The sequence below is a fragment of the Triturus cristatus genome, chromosome 10, assembly GCF_964204655.1.
Source record: "Triturus cristatus chromosome 10, aTriCri1.1, whole genome shotgun sequence".
Classification (NCBI taxonomy): domain Eukaryota; kingdom Metazoa; phylum Chordata; class Amphibia; order Caudata; family Salamandridae; genus Triturus; species Triturus cristatus.
The window spans coordinates 540,698,390-540,724,981 of NC_140593.1; the positions used below are offsets into that span (position 1 = coordinate 540,698,390).

Below are 26,592 nucleotides of genomic sequence, written 5' to 3' on the forward strand. Positions count from 1 at the left end.
AATTTATACCTGATTGATACATTTACTTGTAAATTGCAAAGAAGGGGCTTTAACCACTTGCCTTCCCTTTTCATCTCAATAAGCAAGGAATCACAATGTTGCCACTGTGAATTACAAAGATATCACTGTCAATTTACACAGCACAGAATTTTGAGGATGAAAAGATTCCTTGCGCTGCCCCTTGTTTCCTTTTCTATTTCCAGTTACTGGGATATTTTTCGACGTGAAACCCAATTCATCTAACTGTAGTGCCAATCAAAAATATTCCCTTTTGTTTAAGAGTTACTAAATCCTATATATAAATAACAGTTCCTACCCATCTGGTATCTGTATAACCACCTTTGACCACATAGGCAGGGATTCCGAGTCAGGCAGAGCGAAAGCACCGTGTGGAATTTCGCTATTCCTGATTCAGATTGTTTAGGTTTCTCCACACTTGATTTTTCGGAGTGTGGGAGAACCATACCCAATTTTTCTGGCAGGCAATTATGGCCAGAAAAATTGCATAAGGCTTTGACTGCAGTAATCAATGAAACAATAACACTTTATTAGATTTTCGATAAAACTTATACAAGTATACATGTCAAAGTCATAGCAACAGCATAGCATCCATAACAACACACAGAGAAATAAACAAAAAAATACATGAATTGAAAATACATAAACAAATGATTTATATTAGGAAACTAGCAGAAACACTGGGACAGCCAATTGCCAAATAAAACAGTAACTAGGGCTAAAACCTGGGGTCACAAGGCTAGTTACTTACATTGATAACACCAGTCAGGAAGTGAGAAACAAAAAAACACAGTTTAGGATTAGTTAAATGCTGTAAATAAAGATATGCTGGTCTGATCTGTCTAAAATCTAAAGATATCAAAAGGGGCCTTAGATATTTGTGATGAATAGTAGAGAATTTAGGGTAAATTAGTAATATATGCATAGTACTGCAGATTAAAATGCTATCATAGCTGCAGGAAGGCAGTTTAGATGGTTTAAACCAAACCTCTTTCTGAAATATTAGCTGCTGGAACATATTCAATCTAAAATATGTCAAAAGGCGATGATAAATAGACATGTTTAACAGGAGATAAGGCTCGAGCCCACTGACAGATTTAACCATTACAAACTTGTGTATTGACTGCTTGAGTAAAGCAGAGCTCTCCTGTTCTGCTGCCACCTTCTGGGAAAAAGCTGCTTAACCCAGGCAAGATCATTTTTAGGTCTCGCCTGACCCAGCGCATGCGCTGGTCTGGCGAGACTTATTGAGAGGGCTCCAAAAAGTGCTACCAGGCCAGCCTAGAGCTGCAGTGCATGTGCGCGGGCGCGCGCGCCACGCTTTACCGCGATTACTTTCACTTTCGCGTCCGCGGGGCCGCTTTAATGTTTGATCGCGATCACTTTCACTGCCCCACGGCCGCTTGGCATAGCCAATAGGTCTAGCTTTTGGGACCTTATAAGTATTTAGTTATGCAACTGTTGCATGGCTAAATACTTATAAGGTCCCAAAGGCGAGACCTATTGGCTATGCCAATGCTTGTTCACATAGCCCCTGGTATCGGAAAATAAACCTGGTCACCCATATTCATTAAATGGTGTCTTAATATATTGCAACCTTCGGTTCTGAGTTACATTATCCAATGACAAACAGTCCTGAACAATAGGCTGTTTAATTGTAATTCCTCCTTTTACCACACAGAACACCAAAGTAAAAGCGGTCGAAGGCAAATCAAATCTGTGATAAAAGACAACCCCACTTCTTCATGTATAATTTCACAGGAATTCCCTTTCCCACAGCCAGCACATTCCTCAAGAAGCTATGTTCAGTCATCTGTACATTTTCATTAGTTGTGTACCCACATGTCTATCAGGAGCTTTGGAGGTCTGTACCCAAGACAGCTAGCAAAATCATGTAGTCCAGAAAGGGCCCTTGGTAAAATTCCCACATTTCTCTCAATTGAAGGTTTCCAGCTAAGAGCAGAATTAAGTAACAGCCCCAAGTAGGCAATCATTTCTACTCTGGTTAAGGACTGAACCTGGGCTGAAAAACGACATGTTTTTGTGTTCTTGGGACCTACCACATAAAATATGATTTAAAAAAAATATATATTTTAGCTAGTTCCAAGCTGTCCATAAAAGCAATAAATGAACCTTATATTAATTGAAGGCTCCTGCTGTACAATTGATTATAACCATATCATCGGCATATCAAAGCACTGGAATCGCTCTCCCACCAACTCGAGGAAGATCAGGGCCAATATTTGATAGCACTTCCTCCAGCTGGTTAATGTACATGATAAATAAGAATAGCGCGAGGATGCGACCCTGCCTAACACCTCTTTTTAAATTTAAAGATTAGAACATTAGAACCCTAGCCAACCACCCTCATCAGCCCATTGTGAAGGTCTCTTAAAGGTGACAAGTGCCTGATCAACCCCATGGACCCCAGCTCATCCCAAAGCTTGTTTCTGGTTTATCAGTTGCTGGTCAGAGGTCCATAAAAGCCAAATGTAGTAAGCCCCTTCGGGCCCGAGTGTATTTGGAATTCAAAATATATAAATGTAGTTGTGATATGAGTGCTGCTACAAGAAAGTATGGGACCATGCCTATATAAGATCTTACCCTGTATGTCGGAAGATTGGGATTGGTGGCTGGGGCTCCATGTGTATCTGTGAGTGTTTTTTGTTCTTCTTTATCTTTTCTGTTTGGTATCAAAATTCCAGATGTAAAACAGTATAATTCATCCTGCAATATATTATGTATGTTTGCAACCCTGATGGGTTATATCACTGGCAAAACCAAATAAAATCTGTTGTAAAAAAAATCTAAATTTAAGTTCTGCTCGACCGTGCCCCTTCCGAGCCTAAACCCATATTGTATATCGGGCAGGATATCATTCTCATTGGCCCAGCTGGCCAATTACTCCAGGATGACACTCCATATCATCTTAACTTCAACATAAACTAGAGAGCTTGAACTGTAACAGGCAGGGTCTGCTCTATCTCCTTTTTAGGTCTCGCCTGACCCAGCACATGCGCTAGTCTGGCGAGACTTTTCGTGAGGGCTCCAAAAAGTGTTACCAGGCCAGCCTAGAGCTACAGTGCATGTGCGCGGTTGCGCGCGCCACGCTTGATGGCTATTACTTTTGCTTTCGCGGCCGCTTTGATGTTTGATCGCGATCACTTTCGCGGCCGCTTTGATGTTCTCCGTGAGTCATTCTGTTAATGGTGGCACCCATGCTTTAGCTTAAACATCTTAGGCTAAAGTCGGGTGCTGCGATTGCTTCAAAAGTAAAGAAATAGATAATTCTTTACTGTTGAAGCCATCTCGGCACCCGACTTTAGCTTAAGATGTTTAAGCTAAAGCACGGGTGCTGCCATTTGTCTTGCCATCTGGCCCCTTGCAGTTCCCTCTCCTTTGTCAGAAGGGCAAATCCCTAGTTGCTCAATGCCTAGTCCCCTGCTCAAGGTTGCTAAATGGATCGTTAGCCTATTCGAATACAAATGTACTATCTTTTAGTAACCTGTCTAAACTTTTTTGATAAACCGTTGCTGACAGTATGGAGAAGGCAATGGGAGGTTTCCACCAAGAAATGTTCTACATTTAAAGGTGCATCCACCCACAAAATTGCTCCCATACTAAGAAGGCCTCTCACTCCCCTCGGTATGTCTTGCTTGGTGTCCCAAGTAGGTCGCTCAAGCATTGACATAGCCAATAGGTCTCGTTTTTGGGACCTTATAAGTATTTAGTTATGCAGCACAATATCCTTGGTGCAACAACAACTGTTGCATGGCTAAACACTTATAAGGTCCCAAAGGCGAGACCTATTGGCTATGCCAATGCTTGTTTTGTATGCAGGCACTATTACCGATCGTCTCCAATCTTGTAGGGGAGGGCATTTAATGGCCGCATTTACGTGGAGTGTAATGATAGGGGCCCATAAGTCCACTAGCAACTTCAACAAATCACCTAGAAGCCCATTAGCTCCAGGTGCATTGCCCAGGGCAAAGATAAAATTGCCTCTTTCACTTCATCCCAATGGATTATAAGCGTATCAACCCTGGGGGTGGAGTAAGGCGAAGTCTCAGGTCACTCACAGTCAGAGTGGGCTTAAAAACAGTTTACCCAGGCTTGATTGAGCAAACACAGTGGCCTTCTGATCAGAAAGATGGTTTCCTTTAAAAAGGAGTGATGCTTAACCCCCAATACTTGGTGCTATTCTTCAATGTACTGACTATCACTAAGTCATTCCACAATTCATTCTTTAGATGCTCTTTCCTACTAGTGAGTGCAGTTTTATAGGCTGATCTATACCCTTTGACCTCTGCACTATCCGGTGTTATACTTTTTAATGACATCAGGAGCTCCTCCTTCTTAGTCCTAGAGCAATTCTTCTCAAACCATCTACATGGCTTGGGGGAACTGTCACCCCTGGCTTGGTGAGGGCTAGATTTATATATTCACAGATAAAATCAATGACTATAAGAATATGGGTGACTAAGGCCTCTTCATCTAAGCAGGTCCAAAGATCCTTCTGACACTTCTGTATCATATCTGCCTTAAATACCTCTATATGACATTAGCCCATTTGAGCCTACGCCCCTTATGTTTGATGGTAACTAAGGTTTTGTGAAGGACGCTTATGCCCAGTTGCTTTTTCCCCATAAAAAAGTAGTGACCAGAGGGTTGTGATCGCTGTATACATTCCATTCTGATAAAAAACTTAGCAAAGAGGAAAAAAAACCTTAGACCCAAGGACATAATCAATAATAGATCCCGACCCAGGACCCTTAAAAGTTAGAACACCCTCCGCCCGCTCAAGGGATCTTTTACAAAGCAAATTCGCTAAGTTAAAGTTTGCAGCCAGGTCATTTAGGATATCCCCTTGAGCTGTGTGCTTGACATGGCCCTGGTCAGATGGAAAACCCTCTGAATCCTTGGGATCATACAGATAACAATCTCGACAATGGTGGAGGTTAAAGTCCCCTGATAGAATCAACACAACATGATGTGTGTGGCCGGAAAGAAACAAAGCATCTGGAAACTTTCCTAGTTCAACCAGAACGTCTGAATTCTGTTTCCCATGAATAGGATTATAAATATTGGTGCAGAGAATGCTAAAATGGTGATCAAAAGACAACAGTATTCCTATAAAAAATTGGGAATTAGAGGGAATAGCTTTGGGGTTACAATCTAGGTCTAACTTGACAAGCGTAATAAGCCCCCCTCTTGCTCGACCACTTGAATATGGAATTCCCTTCACACTAAAAGATACATATCCATATAAATGTAGTTCCCCTTTTAAATCCCAGGTTTTTGGTAGGTTGATAATCTCATGGCAATCTGAGAAAACTGATCAACCTAGGGTCCCCTGATTTTCCCTGGACCCTTGTAAATTCCAAGTCAAGACTTTCAGGACCCTAGAAGTCATACTTGTACTAACCAGAGCCATATTAACAATTCTGGTTCCCAATCAATCTTGCTCGTTCAACCCACTTAGGGGCTCATAACAATTGCTCAAAGAGATAGGCTGTCTCTGTGGCTGAGGAAAAGTGGTAACAAACACCCGCCTAGAAGCCAAGTTAGTCTCCCTCTGACTAGCCCCCCACTCCCCCAAAAAGGAGGTTTGCAGTAAAAACCAAGTGGAAAGCACCAAGATTAAACAAGGACTCCCTCAAAATAGAGCCTAGCCAATGGGAATTAACAAAGTTAACCACAATGCAGTCCCCTTCGATCGCCTTGGGAGTATTCTCAATCCAGCCTAATCTTCTGATCATAATTATTTCTTCAAACAACCTCTGACTATTAAGGTTACAAAACCTCCCTACTAGCCAGTAAACACCTTATTTTTGGCTTGGCTGTAAGATTCCAGTTCAGCATGTTTTAATGGTGGTACTTTAGCCAGAACTAGGACATACAGTGTACATGCTGGAGGGAGTAGCATGATGACATCACTAGATGTAGAACACAGGGGAATTCCAGCTGGAACGTGCACATCATTCCTCCAACTACCGGCCTATTGGTGTCTTTCTTGGCAGTTCAAGGTGGAGTAGCCTACTTCTGTCCCATTTGGGACCCTTGTAGATGGTGCCTGAAGGGGCATAGGAGTTTGCAAGGGAAGACTAGGGTCATTAAAACTACTATTCGTGGGCCTGAGCGCCTCAAACTTGCTGGAATAAGGACTGACTTTGTTACTTACGATATAGTTGCTATAAAAATAATGGTATGGTCTAAGGAGAAAACTACTAAGGGCAGTCCCTTCTGAACAGAGGCTTGCAACTCATCACAATAGTGTCCCGATAGCCATTTCTTCCAATTTAGCAACTCTTGTGCAAAGGGCATCAAGAACAACTAAAATATTGCTTTCCATCTTTTGGAGGAGTTCCTGTGAGACAAATTTCTCCAGTACTGCTAATGGGGACCCCTTTTCCCTCAGCTTGCTTTTTGTTTGACTGAACTTTGATCTTGTAGAGATATTCCCGTAGTTTGTTTACGTCCTGACTCCTTCACCCTTCCCACTAGCTTTGGCTGTTCTGCGAGTTCCCCAGTGACCTTGCAGGTCAGTAGTCGGAAGTTTATCCTGAATCTCTGGGTCAAGGTGAGTATAGCAGTGTACGGGGAACTGTGTCAGGCCTGACGGGACAATGACAAGGCCATTTGGGTATGTTCTGCCATTAATGTGGAAAAGTCTGAGACCTGTTGAGTTTGGATAAGTTGCTCTTCCACAACAGAGATATCCTCCATGATTGCGCACACTGAATTAGTTTAGAAAGACAAAATTATGTTTGTCCTGGGGTATTTATCCGTCACATTAATTGCCTCCTCTTTCCCTTCCCCCATTATTACTTTCAGGACTTCATTGAGACCGAAAACAGACAAGACACTAAAACACATTAATACAAACAAAAATAGACCACTGTGGGGTGATCAGCAGAAACAGATCCTTCATGGCACAAACAATTACAGATAACATGCCAGCCAAAAATCACACAGCGAGGAAAACTATTTTTCAAATAATGTAAAATCACATTAAAAACAAGAGGCGAAGAGTCTCATTGTTGATGCACCGCAGCACCACACACTTAAGAACATTTGGGTAAGTAAGGCAGTCTGGAGAATAAGAGCAGTGTCTTAGAACTTCCCACCGGTCAATGAAATGAGAATGTCCCCCTTTAATCTGTCAAATAGTCAAAATTAATATACCGAGACCAACTCACCAGTTCCCCCAGGAAGGACCGTGTGGGTGTGGGGTGGCCTTGCCCTGCCTCTTCTTGACGCTAATGAACGCAGGACAGGCTCACACTTAATCAGGGTGTAGCCCCTCGCATGTCACTACACAGCAGGAGAATGTCGGCACTATATAGTGCAGGATCAAGGCATGGCCAGGTGCAGGGTGGTATGGGACACATAGTCCCCAGCTACTGCCAGCGGATCCCCCAGCCATGCCAGAATGTCCCCCTTGCAGTAGCAGCCAGGCCTCGTTCCCCTTTTTTTTACAGGAAAATTCAATGTTCCTGCTTACCAGAAAAACTTTCCTTTTCCCTCCCCTACTCCCCAGTTCACCTCCCTTCCCACCCTGCTGACAAGTCTCTCCATATATTTTTCCATCAGCTCAGAGCAGGAGGGAAAACGTATGCATTAAATCCCCTTAGAATTTGGAATTCCGTGAGGTATTGCAACTGGAACAATAAGTCCCATGCAGAAATTCCCCATTGCATGGGCTTTTACTTGTGAGTGCATTGCACTGGTGTGGATTTACAACACTTTAACAGTAAATTCACTTACAATTCTACCATTACACCTGTACGTCTAATTTTCAATCAGGCCCACTAAGGATTAAAAACTGTGCCTGTTCGAATCAGCCAAAAGGGACCGCTAATGTGCCAGTTGCCCAAAATGTTGCCCTACTTTTACATTCCTTTTACACAGCAAGCCTCATGCTTCTTTTCAATCTATTATTTATCATTTTAGAAACTAATGAGCAGACCTGATCTCTTTCTAACGATCTTTGTACTTTAATGGATTCTGGTATCTGTCTTGCACGACTCCATGGCCGTATGAATTTATTAAAGTGGAGTCTCCATTGATATTGAATTGGTTTACTGAGACTAAAATTGTGCAACTATTGAAGTGTAGAGTATCAAAAATCACCATTGGTCCTCTAATCTCACACTTTAGTTGTGATTGATATTGGATCATATATCCCAATTAATTGATATTTAGGTCCTTAACTGTAGTAAGTCTCAGAAATGTAATAGATTTGCCTATGTGGTAGACTTCACAAGTACAACCCCCATCTGTTCATTCCTCCTACCTGGGTTAGACTTGCCCTGGTTTGGATCACAGTCAACCCCTCATTCACTGATGTTGTTATAATATTTTACGTTCCTCCTATGAAGTTGGTTCTTTTTGTCCTGCAGAACTCAAGGTGGTGTTCACATCCATGAAGACAAATTGACAGTGACCTCTCCTGTGCTAATGTGGATCAAGGTTAGCATTTGTTTTACTAAATTGGGATGGGTTTAAATGGGAGCGCTATAGAAACAGTACTGGCTCTTTAAAAAAGAAAACTTGTTTAATACAACTGAGTTGTTAAATCAGCAAATTTGGACTGGAGAGATAATATAACATGTCATCAAAAGGTTGGTTTTCTACTATTACATTTTCTATAGGGTAATAAGGAAAACAAGAGTCAAAAGCAATGTAACCTCCAAAAGACTGGAGTTTCAGAAACATAAAGTAGAAGAACCATACCTAATGGAAGACATATCTTTAAGCAGTTTCTCGGGTTGAACGTTGCAAGTCTGCATAGGTGACTCTAGCCCCTGAGAACTGCATTTACTCTTGTGTTGTATTATTTGGGTTTGTGTTTGTCTTGTTCTTTGATGTATAGTAGTGAGGATTCTGGAAAGGGGTTGTAAATAGAAAACTTTATTTTACAACTTTTGAACTTGCTCGAAAATGCAAATTTGTGTATTCAGGGGCGTCATTATCAACAAGGCAGCAGGGGCAGTGGCGCCAGGTCAGGTGGACGGGGTGGCTAATTGCACAGCAATAATCGCTGTGTTTCACTACCTAACTGAGTGCCCTTAGAACTCTTGCTCCTCTACCGTGCAGACACCTTATGTTGAGTGTACTATGTACATGTATGAACATGTATTGTTCGTAATTGAGTAATGTGTTCAAAACAAGACCGTTTTTAATATATTATAACAAACTTCACTTGATACATGGATCTCAAATTATATAGGAGTGATAATTAATAATGTAGTCATTTACATAATGATACGTTTTATTGTGTGATTACTTAAAACTATTAAAATAAGGATAGAGTGAGGTTCAAGTGATATATATAAATGTAACAAATGTTGAGTAAGCAATTTAATGGATCAACATTCTTCTTCATACAAAACTCACCAGTTCAATGAAGACTTAGGACTGAATTCTTAATTGCCTTTAGTAAAACCTGTGTGCCACAACAACTATGCCCAGTCCAGAGAATACAAAGATATAATGTACCATCCTTATGATGACCTCATGATTAAAACTTTGGAGTTCTTTAAATCACTTTCACAATTATCAGTATATTTGAGTGATATTAGGAGTTACCCGTGTTAGAATCCAAAGACTGTAACAAACAAGACCGTTTCTCAGAACATAAAAAATATATATTAGTAAATCACGGTCACATGAGTATATACTTAAAAACGGACTGATGGTAATTCGATAACAGCGGCTGCCCTGCCGGAAGCAGCAGTGGAAAATGGTGCTCCTCCTGTGCAATATTCATAGATTTTGCCACTGCTTTGACTGTGTGAACAGAGGTCTATTGTGGGTTAAGCTGCAAAATTGGGGATTGCCGGCGCCAGTTAAATTGCATCAGCAGTCTCTCCTCACAAACATGAGTGCAGATACCAATTACATCCAACTGGGTTACGACGGATACAATTGAAACATCAAGAGGGGTGAAGCAAGGCTGCATCCTCGCTCCTTTACTCTTCAACCTGTACCTAGCCCATATTAATGAATACCTAGAATGAGCACAAGCATTTCCACCGAGATTGGCAGGCCTGAAAATTCAACTTCTTCAATATGCCGATGATGCCATTATTTGACAATAAGCCGATCGGTCTTCAACATTACCTGAGTGCTCTGGAGGTTTATAGTAAGATTAATAATATTCAAATTAACAACACCAAAAGTAAGAACTTAGTAATAATTTGGAAGCTCTATAACAAAGGGGCCTGGTATCTGTATGTTAGACCTGTCAGCCCTTTGGGTGGTCCCTCCTCATCATTATTTATTTTGTCCCACTTTTGCCTCAAACCCTGTTAGTATTTTTTTCCTTTTTGGGAACCACCAGACTTTTTAGTATTGATGCAGATTCAGGGAGCCATTTTATCTACCCCTGGAACTTCTGTCTGAGGGCCTGGAGCACAAAATGGTGGGCCACCCATTGTCACCTGTGACATCACTGGAACCTACTAGAACCTTCTGCAACATTCTGGAACCCTGTGACAGTTGGAGGCGGTTTGGAATGTTGAGAAGCTAAGCCAGAGTTGACAGTTGGAGCTGGCAGTTGGCACATGACTGGTGAAGAGAGAGCAGCAGAAACCTGAAGGAGGAAGGAGTGAGGCAGCAGGGGTGGAAACTTGTGCCTGGAGTGGGGTCCATAAACCCACCCTTGAAACTAGTCCCTACTGACTGAGCCCAGCCTGGAGCCCTGTGTGGGAGAAAGCAAGAAAAACCATCTTGAGGACCTGGACAGCAGGAACAGGCCTTAAAAATAAAGAACAGCAAGTACCTGACCTGGTTACTGGTAACTACCTGAAGTCCGACGTCAAGAAGCTTAGAGACCTGGAGCCCGAGGTGGAGAAGCGGCGCTGACTGGGAAGCAGACGTCGTACCCGGAGCCGCCAGAGGTCGAGAGGGGGCGCCGACGGAGGTCGTGGAGAGTACCAGAGGTCGTGGAGGAAGACACCTGAGGTCGAGTGAGCGGCGTCGACGGGGGAGTGAAGTCCGCCCTCCGGAGTCGCCGGAGACCGAGGTGAAGCGTGCCGGAGGTCGGGAGTGGAGATCGCACTCCGGAGTCGCCGGAACCTGAAGAGAATCGTGCCGGAGGTCGGGAGTGGAGGTCGCACTCCGGAGTCGCCGGAACCTGAGGAAAGGAGCACCGCAGGTCGGGAGTGGAGATCGCACTCCGGAGCCGTCGGAAGTTGACATCGAGCCAAGACTGCCCGACGTCATCGAACCGGAGGTCGACATCGAGCCGAGGCCGCCGACATCGAACCGGAGCCGTCGGAAGTCGACATCGAGCCAAGACTGCCCGACGTCATCGAACCGGAGGTCGACATCGAGCCGAGGCCGCCGACATCGAACCGGAACCGCCTACCGGCGTCGTCAAGAACTGACATTGCGCCGAGGCCGCCGACATCGAACCGGAACCGCCTCACGGCGTCGACACGACTCCAGCGGCGTCGGAGCTTCATAAAAAGGGCAGTAAGTGGAATAGAGGGCGCCTAAGGCCCTGTGGAGTCCTGAGAGACTATCCTAGGGGCTAGAGAGGTGCTGGAACCAGCTTGATTGTGCCAGGGGTGAGCTGAGACTAATACAGAGGGGTTGTGTAGTGTGGGAGAGCCAGATCTCTAGATTCCCCCTTGATCTACCTCAGTTTAGGCCTCAGCCTTTTCCAAGCCAGGGAGTATACCCCTCAGGCCATCCACCTAACCACAAGCTGTGACTGGGCCAAATCAGCCCATAGTATTTTAAATGTGATCTGATTTTACAAATGTCATTGTTGGCTGATATTATTTATTGAGGGTACTGTATTTATTGTATTTATCTAAGTTATTCCTGTGATGTATTTATTGTCCTGAGCTAACTTATTCCTGCACAGTATTTATTGCCTCACAGTATTTATTTGACCTGATCCTATTTATTGCACCTGTAAAGTGTTATTATTTATTTGACCTGCACTTTTTAAGGAAAAGCCTTGTGTACTGTGATTGTATTATTATTTATTTAATCAGCAACTAAGAGAAAAGAAGATAAAGAGATATATTTTCAGTATAATTTTTAAGGTGTAGTGTCGTTTTTGGAACGGATGCACGCATGGTTATTGTGTGGGTATGACGTATGCTTAGCACGGTGCCTGACCCCTGACCACTCGAGCCAAGCTACCACAGTGTATGTCCGGGAAAATCTCATTACCACCCTTCCGGTGTGGGAGTGGGGTTTTTCTAACATAATTGGTGTTCAGTGGTGGGATTGAGCTGTGCCTACGTATACTCGACAATAATTGTGGGTAGTCCATAGGCCTACACCTGGAGTTTTCTCAAAGCGGCCTTCCTAATTGTGAGTTTTTGTTTTTTCCAAATTTACTCTGGTGGTGGGAGGAGGTATTATAAAAGGTACCCCCCTGCATTGCTTCTGTAAAAACCTGTCTTCTGACCTGAGTGGGCAAAATGGAGTTTGTGCTAGAAGACCTGGAAACCTACACTGTGGCCCAACTCAGGGAGTTTTGTCAGCGGGAGGGGGTGTATTGTCCCCCAGGAGCAAAGAAGGGTGCACTCCAAACCAGCTTAAGGGCTTGGGGGGAGGCACGACGAGAAAGCAAGGCTGAGGAGGAGGACAGGGATAGAGAGCCCGACAGTGAGGGAGCTGGTTTGTACCAACCTGAGGTGGGGAACCTGTTAGCGGGGCCCAGGACACTTTCCAGGAAGGGCAGCAGTGCCTCTAGCGGGGGCTTGTCTGAAATAGAGTTAACAGACCGGAGGGAGAAAAGACAGCTCACATGGGACTTAGCAAGGCTGGAGAAAGAGAAGGAGGAACAGAGGATGGCTCATGAGTTAAGGCTGAAAGAGATAGATCTTCGGATCCTAAGAGCTAGGGCACACCCTGTTCCTAATGGTGGCAGCAAAGACCAAGAAATCACCAGGGAACCCAAACCCTACCTGCCAAAGGACATAGTAGCTAGCTATGGAGTGGGTGACGATATCGCCAAGTGGCTAGCGGCCTATGAGGTCTCGTTAAGGGCCCATGGGGTTCCAGAGAAGTACTGGGGAGGGGGATTGTACAAGTACATGCCTCCAGCTGGTAGGGATGCATTATTGGCCCTAGAGGAGGATGAGCAGACCCACTACCCCACCATGAAGGTGGCGCTCATAAGAAAGTTTGGACTAACACCCGAAAAGTACAGACAGAAGTTCCGGGGTAGTCACAAACTGGGCACACAGAATTGGGTGGACTTCCTGGACTATGCAAAGAAGGCACTAGAGGGTTGGATTCAGGGCAGTGAAGTGAGGAACTACGAGGGGTTGTTTGATTTAGTACTGAAGGAACACCTGCTCGAAAAATGTTTCCCTGAACTGCGTCAACACCTGGTGGATAGCAAGCTGACCAATCCCCGGAAGCTTGCTGAGGAGGCGGACATTTGGGCTAGTACCCGGGTGTCCACAAGGGGGACTGGAGGGGATACTCAAAAGGCCGGACAGGGCGCCCCCCAGAAGAAATAGGGAGGGGAAAAGAAAAAGGAGTTCTCCAAAGGCCCCCAAAATAATTTCCAAGGAAAGGGAACAGGATTCACCCCTAGGGCTAACCCACCCAGAAACCCTAATCCTGGCCAGAGTCAGCAGCCAAGGGTTGTCCATTGCTACGAGTGCGGTGGCGTTGGACACTACAAGGGAGATGCGAAGTGCCCGAAACGACCACCCTCTCCCATTGGAGGAAAGACCCCCGGAGTAGCTAGTGCAGTGCTCGGGGAGGAGATGCCCTTAACTAAGGGAAGGGAGTGGGCGGGTGTAACTTTAGTGTCCCTGGGAGAACGGGAGATGGTTCCTAAGATCCAGGTGCCCGCAAATATCGTAAAGTATGGGCAGTGGGTCACCATCAACGGCCAAAGAGGGGAGGCTCTGAGAGACACAGGAGCCAGTATGACTAACAGGCCACTATCCGGTGGCCGAGGTTCCCTTTGAATGGGAGGGGGTTGCAGGTTCACTTCGAGTTGCCGTAAGCCCTGCCGTGCCAGTCGATTGTCTACTGGGGAATGACATGGAGCACAATGCTTGGAAGGAGGTGGAATACCGGACTCATACTGAGATGCTGGGTACACCTGACTGGGCCTGTGTGAGCACAAGGTCCGCGACTACCCGGAGAGGGAGTTCGTTCAGGCTGGAGCCTGGAACAAAGGCCCAGCCAGCTGCCAGTCAAGGGAAGAACCGAGGACAGGAGGAGCCTGCCTCGGCGTCCACACCCCGTAGGACGGATAGGCCACCGGAGGTGGTGGACCAGGAGTCTGCGGTGGGGGATGTCACCAAACTGGAGGACCTACCCCTCCCGGCCGAGTGGCACGTGGAGGGAGGCCCGTCCAGGGAGGAATTCTGCCAGGGCCAGAGGGAGTGCCCTACCCTTGAGGGGCTGAGGCGTCAGGCCGCAGCCCAGGCAGCAGGGAACGTTGAAGGGAACTACAGTGTTTACTGGGAGGATGACCTCCTCTACAGTGAACCCAAGGCACCCCTACATGGATCGTCACGAGCCTTGGTAGTCCCTCAACGTTATCGAGCCTTCCTTCTGGAGTTGGCTCACGAGATCCCCTTGGCAGGACACCTGGGGCAAGACAAGACCTTCGCCCGTCTTGTCCCACACTTTTATTGGCCTCAAATGAAAGTGTCGTCCGATACCTACTGCCGGACATGTGTGTCTTGCCAAGCCAGTGGGAAAACAGGGGTGAAGCTGAAAGCTCCCCTGGAACCACTTCCTGTCGTTAGCACCCCCTTTGAAAGGGTGGGCATCGACATTGTGGGTCTGTTAGATCCGCCAACGTCAGCTGGTCACAGGTTTATCCTGGTTTTGGTGGATCATGCCACACGGTACCCAGAGGCAATACCTCTGAGGACCATTACAGCACCTGTTGTGGCTAGGGCCCTGATGGGAATCTTTACCCGAGTGGGTTTTCCCAAGGAAGTTGTGTCCGACAGGGGGACCAACTTCATGACAGCGTACATGCGGGCGATGTGGAAGGAGTGTGGAGTGACATACCGGTTCACCACTCCTTACCACCCCCAGACCAATGGTCTGGTGGAGAGGTTCAACAAAACCTTGAAAGGCATGATCAGAAGTCTGCCTGAAAGCCTGCGGAGGAAATGGGACGTCCTCCTACCCTGTTTATTGTTTTCCTACAGGGAAGTGCCATAGAAGGGAGTGGGCTTCAGCCCCTTCGAGCTTTTGTATGGGCACCCTGTACGTGGACCTCTCAACCTGGTGAGAGACGGATGGGAAAGAACTCCCAGAAAGCTTCCCCAGGATGTGGTGAGCTACATGCTGGCCTTCCGGAGCCAAATGGCTAAGTTGTGGAAGCAAGCTTCTGACAACTTGGAGGCCAGCCAAGCAGTAATGAAGGCGTGGTATGACCACAGCGCTCACCCGGTGGAGTTGGAGCCTGGCCAGAAGGTGTGGGTGATCGAACCGGGAGAGCTTAGCGCCCTCCAGGATCGCTGGTCAGGACCCTTTGAGGTGTTGGAGAAGAAGGGTAAGGCTACCTACTTGGTGGATCTTAAAACCCCTCGTCAGCCCCTACGGGTGCTGCATGCCAACCGCCTCAAACCCCACCACGAGAGGCCCGAAGTCATTTTGATGATGGTGACTGACGGAGCAGAGGACGCGGAAAGCGAGCCTCTCCCCGATTTGTTTGCGTCTCAAGAGAAGGATGGGTCGGTGGAGGGAGTGATTCTCTCCCCATCTCTAACTCCTGAACAGCAGGAGGACTGCCGCCAGGTCCTGGGACAGTACTCTTCGTTGTTCTCCCTTGTCCCGGGTAGGACTCACCTGTGCGTCCATGACGTGGACACAGGAGACAGCCCACCTGTAAAGTCCAAGATCTACCGGATGTCAGACAAGGTGAAGGCCAGCATTCACAGTGAAGTCATTAAGATGCTGGAGCTAGGAGTGATCGAACCTTCTAGCAGCCCCTGGTCCAGTCCGGTGGTACTAGTACCAAAAGCTGCACCACCGGGTGCCCAACCGGAACTGAGGTTCTGTGTGGACTACCGGGGACTGAATTCAGTAACTAAAACTGATGCTCATCCGATCCCTAGGGCGGATGAATTGATTGACCGGCTGGGAGCTGCCCAATATCTAAGTACCTTTGACCTTACTTCTGGGTACTGGCAGATCTCTTTGACTGATGGACCAAGGGAAAGGTCAGCCTTCTCCACGCCCAATGGCCACTACCAGTTCTGTGTGATGCCCTTTGGGCTCAAGAACGCACCTGCCACGTTTCAGCGCCTGGTAAACCGGATCCTCACCGGAATGGAGAGTTTCTCTGCTGCTTATCTGGATGACATAGCCGTCTTCAGTAACAGCTGGGAGGATCACTTGCGTCACCTGCAAGCTGTTCTCCAGGCCCTGAGACAAGCTGGATTGACGATCAAGGCCAGCAAGTGCCAGATCGGGCAGGGGTCGGTAGTGTACCTTGGACACTTGGTGGGTAGGGGAGCGGTGCAACCCCTCCAGGCGAAGGTCGAGGCCATCATGGCCTGGGAACCCCCCAAGACACAGACTGAGGTCCGAGCTTTTCTGGGCCTCACGGGATACTACCGCCGCTTCGTGAAGGGGTACGGAACCATTGTAGCCCCCCTCACGGAGCTCACGTCCAAGAAACAACCTCGACGGGTAGTCTGGACGGAGGCTTGTCAGCAGGCCTTCATGAAGCTGAAGCAAGCCATGTGCGAGGCCCCGGTCTTAAAGGCCCCAGACTTTTCCAAGGAGTTCATTGTCCAGACAGATGCATCAGAACATGGCATTGGGGCAGTGTTATCGCAACTCAATGAAGAGGGTCTGGATCAACCCGTGGTCTTCCTATCCCGGAGACTACTTCCCAGGGAACAGAAGTGGAGTGCAATAGAGCATGAAGCCTTTGCAGTGGTATGGGCTCTGAAGAAGTTGCGGCCATACCTGTTTGGCTCGCACTTCCTGGTTCAGACCGACCACAGACCCCTTCGTTGGCTGATGCAGATGAAGGGGGAGAATCCCAAGTTGTTGAGGTGGTCTATTTCCCTACAGGGAATGGACTTTCAGGTGGAACATCGGCCTGGAGTGGACCACGCCAATGCAGACGGTCTCTCAAGGTATTTCCGCCTTAGTGATGAGAACTCCCAAGGGGTTGGGTAGCTCTCCCCACTTTCAGCTGGGGGGGACGCGTGTTAGACCTGTCAGCCCTTTGGGTGGTCCCTCCTCATCATTATTTATTTTGTCCCACTTTTGCCTCAAACCCTGTTAGTATTTTTTTCCTTTTTGGGAACCACCAGACTTTTTAGTATTGATGCAGATTCAGGGAGCCATTTTATCTACCCCTGGAACTTCTGTCTGAGGGCCTGGAGCACAAAATGGTGGGCCACCCATTGTCACCTGTGACATCACTGGAACCTACTAGAACCTTCTGCAACATTCTGGAACCCTGTGACAGTTGGAGGCGGTTTGGAATGTTGAGAAGCTAAGCCAGAGTTGACAGTTGGAGCTGGCAGTTGGCACCTGACTGGTGAAGAGAGAGCAGGAGAAACCTGAAGGAGGAAGGAGTGAGGCAGCAGGGGTGGAAACTTGTGCCTGGAGTGGGGTCCATAAACCCACCCTTGATACTAGTCCCTACTGACTGAGCCCAGCCTGGAGCCCTGTGTGGGAGAAAGCAAGAAAAACCATCTTGAGGACCTGGACAGCAGGAACAGGCCTTAAAAATAAAGAACAGCAAGTACCTGACCTGGTTATTGGTAACTACCTGAAGTCCGACGTCGAGAAGCTTAGAGACCTGGAGCCCGAGGTGGAGAAGCGGCGCTGACTGGGAAGCAGACGTCGTACCCGGAGCCGCCAGAGGTCGAGAGGGGGCGCCGACGGAGGTCGTGGAGAGTACCAGAGGTCGTGGAGGAAGACACCTGAGGTCGAGTGAGCGGCGTCGACGGGGGAGTGAAGTCCGCCCTCCGGAGTCGCCGGAGACCGAGGTGAAGCGTGCCGGAGGTCGGGAGTGGAGATCGCACTCCGGAGTCGCCGGAACCTGAAGAGAATCGTGCCGGAGGTCGGGAGTGGAGGTCGCACTCCGGAGTCGCCGGAACCTGAGGAAAGGAGCACCGCAGGTCGGGAGTGGAGATCGCACTCCGGAGCCGTCGGAAGTTGACATCGAGCCAAGACTGCCCGACGTCATCGAACCGGAGGTCGACATCGAGCCGAGGCCGCCGACATCGAACCGGAGCCGTCGGAAGTCGACATCGAGCCAAGACTGCCCGACGTCATCGAACCGGAGGTCGACATCGAGCCGAGGCCGCCGACATCGAACCGGAACCGCCTACCGGCGTCGTCAAGAACTGACATTGCGCCGAGGCCGCCGACATCGAACCGGAACCGCCTCACGGCGTCGACACGACTCCAGCGGCGTCGGAGCTTCATAAAAAGGGCAGTAAGTGGAATAGAGGGCGCCTAAGGCCCTGTGGAGCCCTGAGAGACTATCCTAGGGGCTAGAGAGGTGCTGGAACCAGCTTGATTGTGCCAGGGGTGAGCTGAGACTAATACAGAGGGGTTGTGTAGTGTGGGAGAGCCAGATCTCTAGATTCCCCCTTGATCTACCTCAGTTTAGGCCTCAGCCTTGTCCAAGCCAGGGAGTATACCCCTCAGGCCATCCACCTAACCACAAGCTGTGACTGGGCCAAATCAGCCCATAGTATTTTAAATGTGATCTGATTTTACAAATGTCATTGTTGGCTGATATTATTTATTGAGGGTACTGTATTTATTGTATTTATCTAAGTTATTCCTGTGATGTATTTATTGTCCTGAGCTAACTTATTCCTGCACAGTATTTATTGCCTCACAGTATTTATTTGACCTGATCCTATTTATTGCACCTGTAAAGTGTTATTATTTATTTGACCTGCACTTTTTAAGGAAAAGCCTTGTGTACTGTGATTGTATTATTATTTATTTAATCAGCAACTAAGAGAAAAGAAGATAAAGAGATATATTTTCAGTATAATTTTTAAGGTGTAGTGTCGTTTTTGGAACGGATGCACGCATGGTTATTGTGTGAGTATGACGTATGCTTAGCACGGTGCCTGACCCCTGACCACTCGAGCCAAGCTACCACAGTGTATGTCCGGGAAAATCCCATTACCACCCTTCCGGTGTGGGAGTGGGGTTTTTCTAACACTGTAAAAAAAGAAACTGGAGAGAGTAAGAACGATCAAGTATCTGGCTTGTGTCTCAACAAACGGTCCAGCTAATCTGATCACCCAACATCACAGAAACGTGTCTGCTCAGCATTGACATCAACATTTTGCAAGCTGCTGCAAAAAATGAATGGCCCCAACTTGTCGGTGACCTGCAAGGTAATCAATAGCATACTTATGTAGTCCTTGATGTATGGAGCACTGACCTATAGAGACCGCCTTCAGACTTGGCTGAACCAGGCACAAAATGAAGGCTACCACTCAGTATTCGCCCTGCCAAACTCCTCACCAGTGTCTTGTTTGCGATTAGAATTTGATTTACCAAGACAAACCCTGATACTAAAAGTGCGCTTTTTGATAAACGGATTACAAGCGAAGGATGCAGCTAGTGGAACACTGAAATATACAATCTGACAATTTTTTTCCGATGAAAAGCTAAAGTGACATAAATATTTGAGAGCTTCAATCGAAACCTTGAAGGTACAGGATCTCTGGGAAAGTGCCCTACCTGCTTAATACTAGGTATAATCCTGATGAAACTGGCAAAGTTAATATCAAGAGATCTCAATATTTAAGCCGTTAATACACTTACCTTCATGAGTACTGTTTCTCTACACTATAATGTGGGCAGCATTCCGAGTTTTTTGGATTATGTAAAAAAAACTGTTATTACGACTGAGGAGTAGTATAATTCCTCTCAAAAAGTATTGTTATGGTTGCATAACTGGTACAACAGACCAGGCCTGTAGACTTTGTGGGTCTGCATTTGAGTTCTTAATGCACATTGTCTGCATTTCTCAGCCATTGTTGGCCCAGAGATGTTACTGGTTGCTCCCGATTTTCTTACAGTTACAGATAAGATCATGCCAGGAAGCAATTACAGCCTGTTTATCGATTACATGCAGTGTGCAATAAAACTGCTGGAGGCAGCTTCAGATTAACATAGGCCACAGTAAGTGATGCTAGATACTACGTGGACTGTTAGTCACTAGCCGTATTCAACCTCCAGTTGGTGATGCTGAGACGAGAAAATAGTGGGGCGCTCTACCCAATTTGGCATTCTAAAAACTGAAGAGAATAATCACTCTATAAACATGTCAGAAATTAACTGTAGAGTTGTGATGTATCGTAACTTTACTCTCTTGAATTATCGTGATGTAACCAATCCCCATTGATGTAATCTATACTGCCTATGCTCGTTTTTTAATTTGGGGGATCGAAGCTGGGGGTTAGAAAATTGAGGGAGTGTCCGTGCAGCATGTCGGCTTTCCCCGTTGAGATATTGTTATTTGAGTATTTTATAATGATGTATTTTACATGTCCTATGGCAATTTTTATACTTATTTACGAACTAGACCGATAGGAAAAATCGAAAATCTATTTTATTGTATGTTTTAACTAGTCCAGTAATTTCGAATACTTTTATAATTGTCTTAAAAAACAGTACAATAAAGCTTACCTACCTTCCAGTACCCATATACTGTAACAAACATGACTGTACCATAAAAAAAGAATAACAACTGATAACTCACATTAATTGGTAATGTGCCTGCCATGTCCTATGAATCAGAAGATGTAGTAAGACATTTAACTACCTTCCTGGATTCTAAGACTCAGAATCATGTGAGAATGAATATTTAGTCATCTGGGTTTTGAAATAGTTTTTGGTCAAAGTTTTTTTTATTTTATTATTATTTTATTTATACTTTTTCAAAAAATACAAGACAGGCAGACAAAAATACAGACAGAGTATCATTGCAGGTGCATAGATGAGACAGGTGCAGTAAACCAGCAAAAAAGGTCGGAGGGCCAGTAAGACACGGTGAGCGAATGAGCCATACATTGCAGCATTAGAGGTAACACAATGAGAAAAACCAAATAATACACATGATAGCAATATTCAATCATTAAACGAGTTCAGAAGAGGGGGGGTTGGGGGTCGAGCAGCAACCTGTCAAAGGTCTGGGGGGCACAGGGAGTTTCCACAGTGTCAGGCTGTGTGTCATCAGAATCAGCAACAGGGTGTGTGAGCAGATATGTTGTGAGGGGTCCCCAATTGTCTCGGGCCGGGAGGACAGTGGGAGCAGTTCAGCAAACGTGTACATTTGGTCCTGCCAGAATACCATATCTTGGATCCATTACTTAAACTTAGGTGCTCGTCCTCGGCCCCAACGGCATGCAATACGCCGTTTGGCAAGGAGTAAACTGAATGATACGAATTTTCTGTATGTCACTGCTATAGTTGCGGTATAACCAAGGAGAGTGAAAAGGGGAGTATGTGGGAGGTGTAGCATTGTCATCTGTTCCCGAGCTTCCAAGACCTGGAGCCAGTACCCCTGCACAACAGCGCAGTCCCATGCCAGGTGAAGGAAGTCAGCCCCTGTAGTCCCACATCGATCACACTTATCATCATCATGCAGCTGAAAGCAAAAAAGTTTAGCTGGTGTGTAATATGTACGGTGTAAGTATTTATAGTGGAGGATCCGGAGGCGGCTACTGGATGTACTGTGCTCCGTCTGCCCGCAGCAATAGGTACACTGCTCCTCGGTTATATTTAGCTGCGATTCTACAGACCATTTATCTTTGGAGGTATTTAGTAAAGTGCACTGAGTGGTGTACAGAGAGTAATAAAGGGATGAAACAAGATGAGGTGCTGCATCCCCGGCTAGTATAAGGCGAAGCATAGCGAGCTCTGGTGGCTCACGGGGGAAGGAAGGAGTGTGTTCCTTGAATCCCTGCCGAAGACGGATATAAAAATAAGGTCCATGGGGGAGGGGGGTAGCGCGGCGAAGAGCTTTTGCGAGGTTCGGAATTTGCCCTGGAAGTAGAGGTCCCCCCAAGTTTTAATTCCGTGTTTAGCTAGGGTTTTCTTAAATACTCCCTCCTGTAGGACCGGCTTCTTCGGGTGGTATGACAAGGGAAGCAAGGGCGAGTACAGCATAGGGGCCCGGGTTCTTGTGACAATATTTTGCCACGGCTTAACAGTGGTAGTGATCTGGGTCTGAGTATCCACGCGGCTAGCCCCAACAGCAAAGATAGCGCCGTCTAATGGAGTAGGATCTGATAGCCATTGTTCGGCCGCCACTTGAGGCATGTATCTGGGGGGATGTGAAGAACCAGAAACCTTATGGGCCTGGCGGCGCAGGGTATGCCTTAATCTCCTGGGTTCTCCTTCTTCAGCTAACAGAGACACGGGGACACTCTGTCGGCGTAAAAGATCAGATTTTATTAGCTGCAGCTAGTACAGTTGTCCTAGAAGGACACACGGTATGTTCTCCGTGGCGCACAATCTTTTATAGTACATAGGTGGCATATACATTAACGAAGGATACACCTAAAACATACATGAAAAACCAATAGGAATAGTCTGAAAGTAAGTCAGAGCCAATAGAAAGAATTGGAAAACAAAAGTATCGAGTAACCCGAAGAAACCTCTCCTCCAACTGTGTTTGCCACCCCTCCCCACAGGTTAAGGTATTAACGTGTCTGTAACTGACTTGCAGGTGACGAGATACGTTTGTGTGTTTTGGAGGACAGTTGTGAAACGAGAGAATATGAGCAGAGGACAGCGAAGGCCAGAAGATAAGATAAAGTCAGGAGAGAATAGTGTGAACCAACAGATAGTTGAGACAGGGATTAGAAAAACCAGACAGAGATTAGTGTACTCGGCCAGTCTCTAACACCAGCTTTGTAAACAGAGGCACAAGGCTATTTTGACACGATATTGCAGGAAAAGCAGAAAAGACTTTGTTCGTCGTGCTGCCTGAGTGAGGGCAACACAAAATGGCGGCGGAGCACAAAATGGAGGCTCAATACGATCGTGATCGAAAATCGCATTTCCTCAGACCCTCCTTTTGCCAGAACTCAGGCAAGATACACAGACTCACGTTAATCTGAGTCGATGTCGATGGCCATGAGGTCATCGAGTTGTTGCTGTAACATCATTCTAATATTCTCTGTTCTTTATGTCTTGGGTTTTGGGATGCACACAGTAGCACAAAGGTCGCAGATGGCGGGACCACAGTGCATACAAAGACAACAAGAGAAAACGATGGCTAAAACCATACCAAGGAATATTAGCATTTTCCAACCCCATTTGGACAGTAGTCCCCAAAACCATCCCAATAACGACCAATCTCCTTCATCTTGATGAATCGACTCAGAGATTATATGTAATTTAGAGATGGCCTGGTATACTGTCGGGGCATCATCAGGTATATAAATACAGCAACTTGATTTGATCAATTTACAGACTCCACCACGATCTGCAAGAATAACATCTAAGGCAACTCGGTTCTGTAAAGTCATAAGACGATCCGCCTGTAGTTCCGCTGTAATATTACTCAAAGCTCCTACAGTGATATCTATGGTAGTCTCTACAACCAGTTGTCTCATATTCCTGCTGTTTGCCATATGACCCCAAAAAGGAAGAAATCCTTTTAGGAAGTTTCCTCTCTCTTGTCCTGCTGTGTCTTTGGAATTAATAATTCCTCTGCCATATCTGTTTTTATGAAAATTTGAAGAAGCAGTGTATGTAGGGGGAAGAAGAAAAGCTATACAGCAAGTTCCAGAAAAATCAGTCTGCAACTACGTATAGGCTCTATCATGACAGATGAAATACGTGCCCTGAGATGGCACTAACGGCGGCGAATTCTGAGATGAGAGGATGTAAGTATGGGAACAAAAGCTTTTTCTCTGTTCGGTGTCAGTAGTTTGGCCATTTATTTGCAAACAGAAATTGCCTTGATGAGGTACAGTCCAAATTGGTGGAGATTTTCCCTGTTTAACCTTATCACTAAGGCTAGTGATATAATGAGTGACGTTCCAATTAGTATATGCTTTTCTTTCATCAACAGAAATTTTACTATTTTCCATGATTTTAGCCATAGCTACCATTCCCTTTATCAATGAACTATGACTGAAATCTGGTCCACCAATATAAGAACTGACAGGTCGTCTAAATCGACTTTGATAGGCGTTAGAGAAAATTACAAAATAAGCCCAAGCAGAACCTTCATAAGAGAACGGAAGGACTAAATATGGCATTCCTTTTTCTGTGGTATGAGGCATTAGTCCACACACCCAACAATCGGTTGTATTAATTACTAATTGGTGTTGGTGCAATAACTGGATAAATGAATTATTGTAATATTCGATTCTTCTAACGAGTTCATGTTGAGGAAGTGTATGAAATAGATGCGGAGAGATAGTAGAATAAGAAGGCACAGTAATAGAAGAAGGGACAACTTTTTGCTGCATAGCATAAACAATCCAACCTATACACGCCAATAAAATACACAATAATATCAAAACACATAAAGTTATACCACAACGACTATATATTATTTTACAATGATTGTCTTTCATTTTGTTCCTTCTCTCTCTTTCGCCTAATGTAGTCTCCATCTTCTAAATGGATGCTCACGGCAATCTTCCTTAATCACTTGGTCACGATTGTCTGCCGTCCTATGACACTGCAAGTCCTGCAGGCCTATTGCCACTACTCAGGTCACAACCAAGACACCTACCGTGACCCTGCAACCGGGATAGAAACTACATAGAAGAGAGAATCTCAAGTTTTCTTCTTCAGTCTAGGTCTTAAATCGTAATGAGCCTTATCAGGTACAGTCTGATCCTGAAACAATGTTCGTGGATTTGTGGTATTCAGACGAAAATGTGGTGGTACATCTTCTTGGAGAATGTCGTCGTTTTCTTTTTCCGACAATGTTCCATTTAAGCGTGCATCACTAAAAGGTATGAATCGTGGAACCTTCTCGCTTTCAGAGTCACTTATACCCTTGCGGACCCACTGATCAAAGGGCAAAGGCAAAGGAACCTTCTTGCAGTGCACGCCGTGAATCCAGTTCTTCTTTCCTTCAACCTTCACTGCTGTACGAGTGGTCAGGAGAACCTGACGGGGTTCTCTCCAGCGAGGCTCCAAATTCTTCGTCCTTTGAAAATTCTTCACACAAACCCAGTTACCTGGTTGGATGGAATGACCTGAGTCTGCGGAGGCCTCTGGCAAAGCGTTCTGAACCTGTTGATGGAGAACACGCAAATTTGTTGTGAGGTTGTGCAAATAATCAATCAACATCGGATATGGCAAGTCTGAATACTTTTTAGGGTGAGGGACTCCCCATATATTAGCTGGGCGTCCGAAAACTACCTCATAAGGGCTAAGTCCCAAATGAGAATGCACAGCCGTTCTGGTGGATAGAAGAGCCAAAGGTAGGGCATCGGGCCAACTAAGGCCTGTACTAGCCTGCACTTTCGCAAGCTTAAGCTTTAAAGTACCATTGTAACACTCCACTAGACCCACTGACTGTGGATGGTTTGCCGCATGGAACTTTTGTTTTATACCAAGACCTGCACAAACTTTATGCATGACTTGGCCCACAAATTCGCTCCCATTGTCACTCCAGACAATCCGCGGCAAACCAAATCTAGGGGAAAACTCTTTTAGAAGTACTTTGGCTGTAGATAAAGCAGTATTGTCTTTCAGGGGGTAAGCCTCTATCCATCTGGAAAAGGCACATACCACCACTAGAACATATTTGAGATTGTTGCATCGTTCCATATGAATGTAATCGATTTGCAACACCTCAAATGGATAGGTCGGAGGAGCAAAATGACCTGCTGGAGTTGGGGTTCCTTTTCCCGGATTGTACATTAAGCAAATAATACAATGTTTCACTACATTGTCTGCACACTTCGGGATTCCTTCGTTTTGCCATACTGGAGCCAGAAGCTTGCATATTCCCTTCGCACATAGGTGGGCTGGACCATGCGCCATAGTAACTACAGGTAGTACATAGGCATCTGGTAACAGCCAACGTTGGTGCTCGGACAATTCCACCCAACATCCCATCTCATCTAACATTCCTGTACTTTCTTTCCACCTACTCAATTCTTTCTCTGTAGCCTCTTCTTGAATCGATCTCACACTTTCTACTGTACCCTCATACATTCCTCTTTCTCTGACCCAATTTGCAGGGCCCGCAACATGCATGCGATTTGTATCATCTCTGGCTGCCTTTTTCGCTACCTCATCCGCAAATGCATTCCTGCGACCAACATCGTCAGTAATCTTCTTATGCGCACTACATTTCACAATTGCTATCTGGGTAGGCAAAGCAAGTGACTCAAGAAGGTCAGTAACCAACTGACCATGTTGTATCTTAGTGCCGTGGGAAGTAAGGAATCCCCTTTCTTTCCACAAACGTCCAAAATTGAACGCCACACCAAAAGCGTACCGGCTATCGGTATACACGTTCACTCTTTTTCCTTTGGATAACACACACGCTCTGGTCAAAGCTATCAGTTCAGCTGCCTGAGCTGAATTATGTCTGATGCGTGCTGTTTCCACAACTGTATGCAAGGTAGTAAC

The 26,592-nt window shown here is 46.0% G+C and overlaps 1 protein-coding gene across 1 annotated transcript in view; it reads left to right on the forward strand.

The window, feature by feature from the left end:
• XYLB (xylulokinase) overlaps positions 1-26,592 on the forward strand; it is a 738,622-nt gene that overhangs the window by 22,586 nt on the left and 689,444 nt on the right. Inside the window, exon 3 of the mRNA XM_085632025.1 lies at positions 8,421-8,490. Coding sequence (XP_085488151.1) covers positions 8,421-8,490 — 70 coding nt within the window. The remainder of the gene's footprint in view (positions 1-8,420; positions 8,491-26,592) is intronic.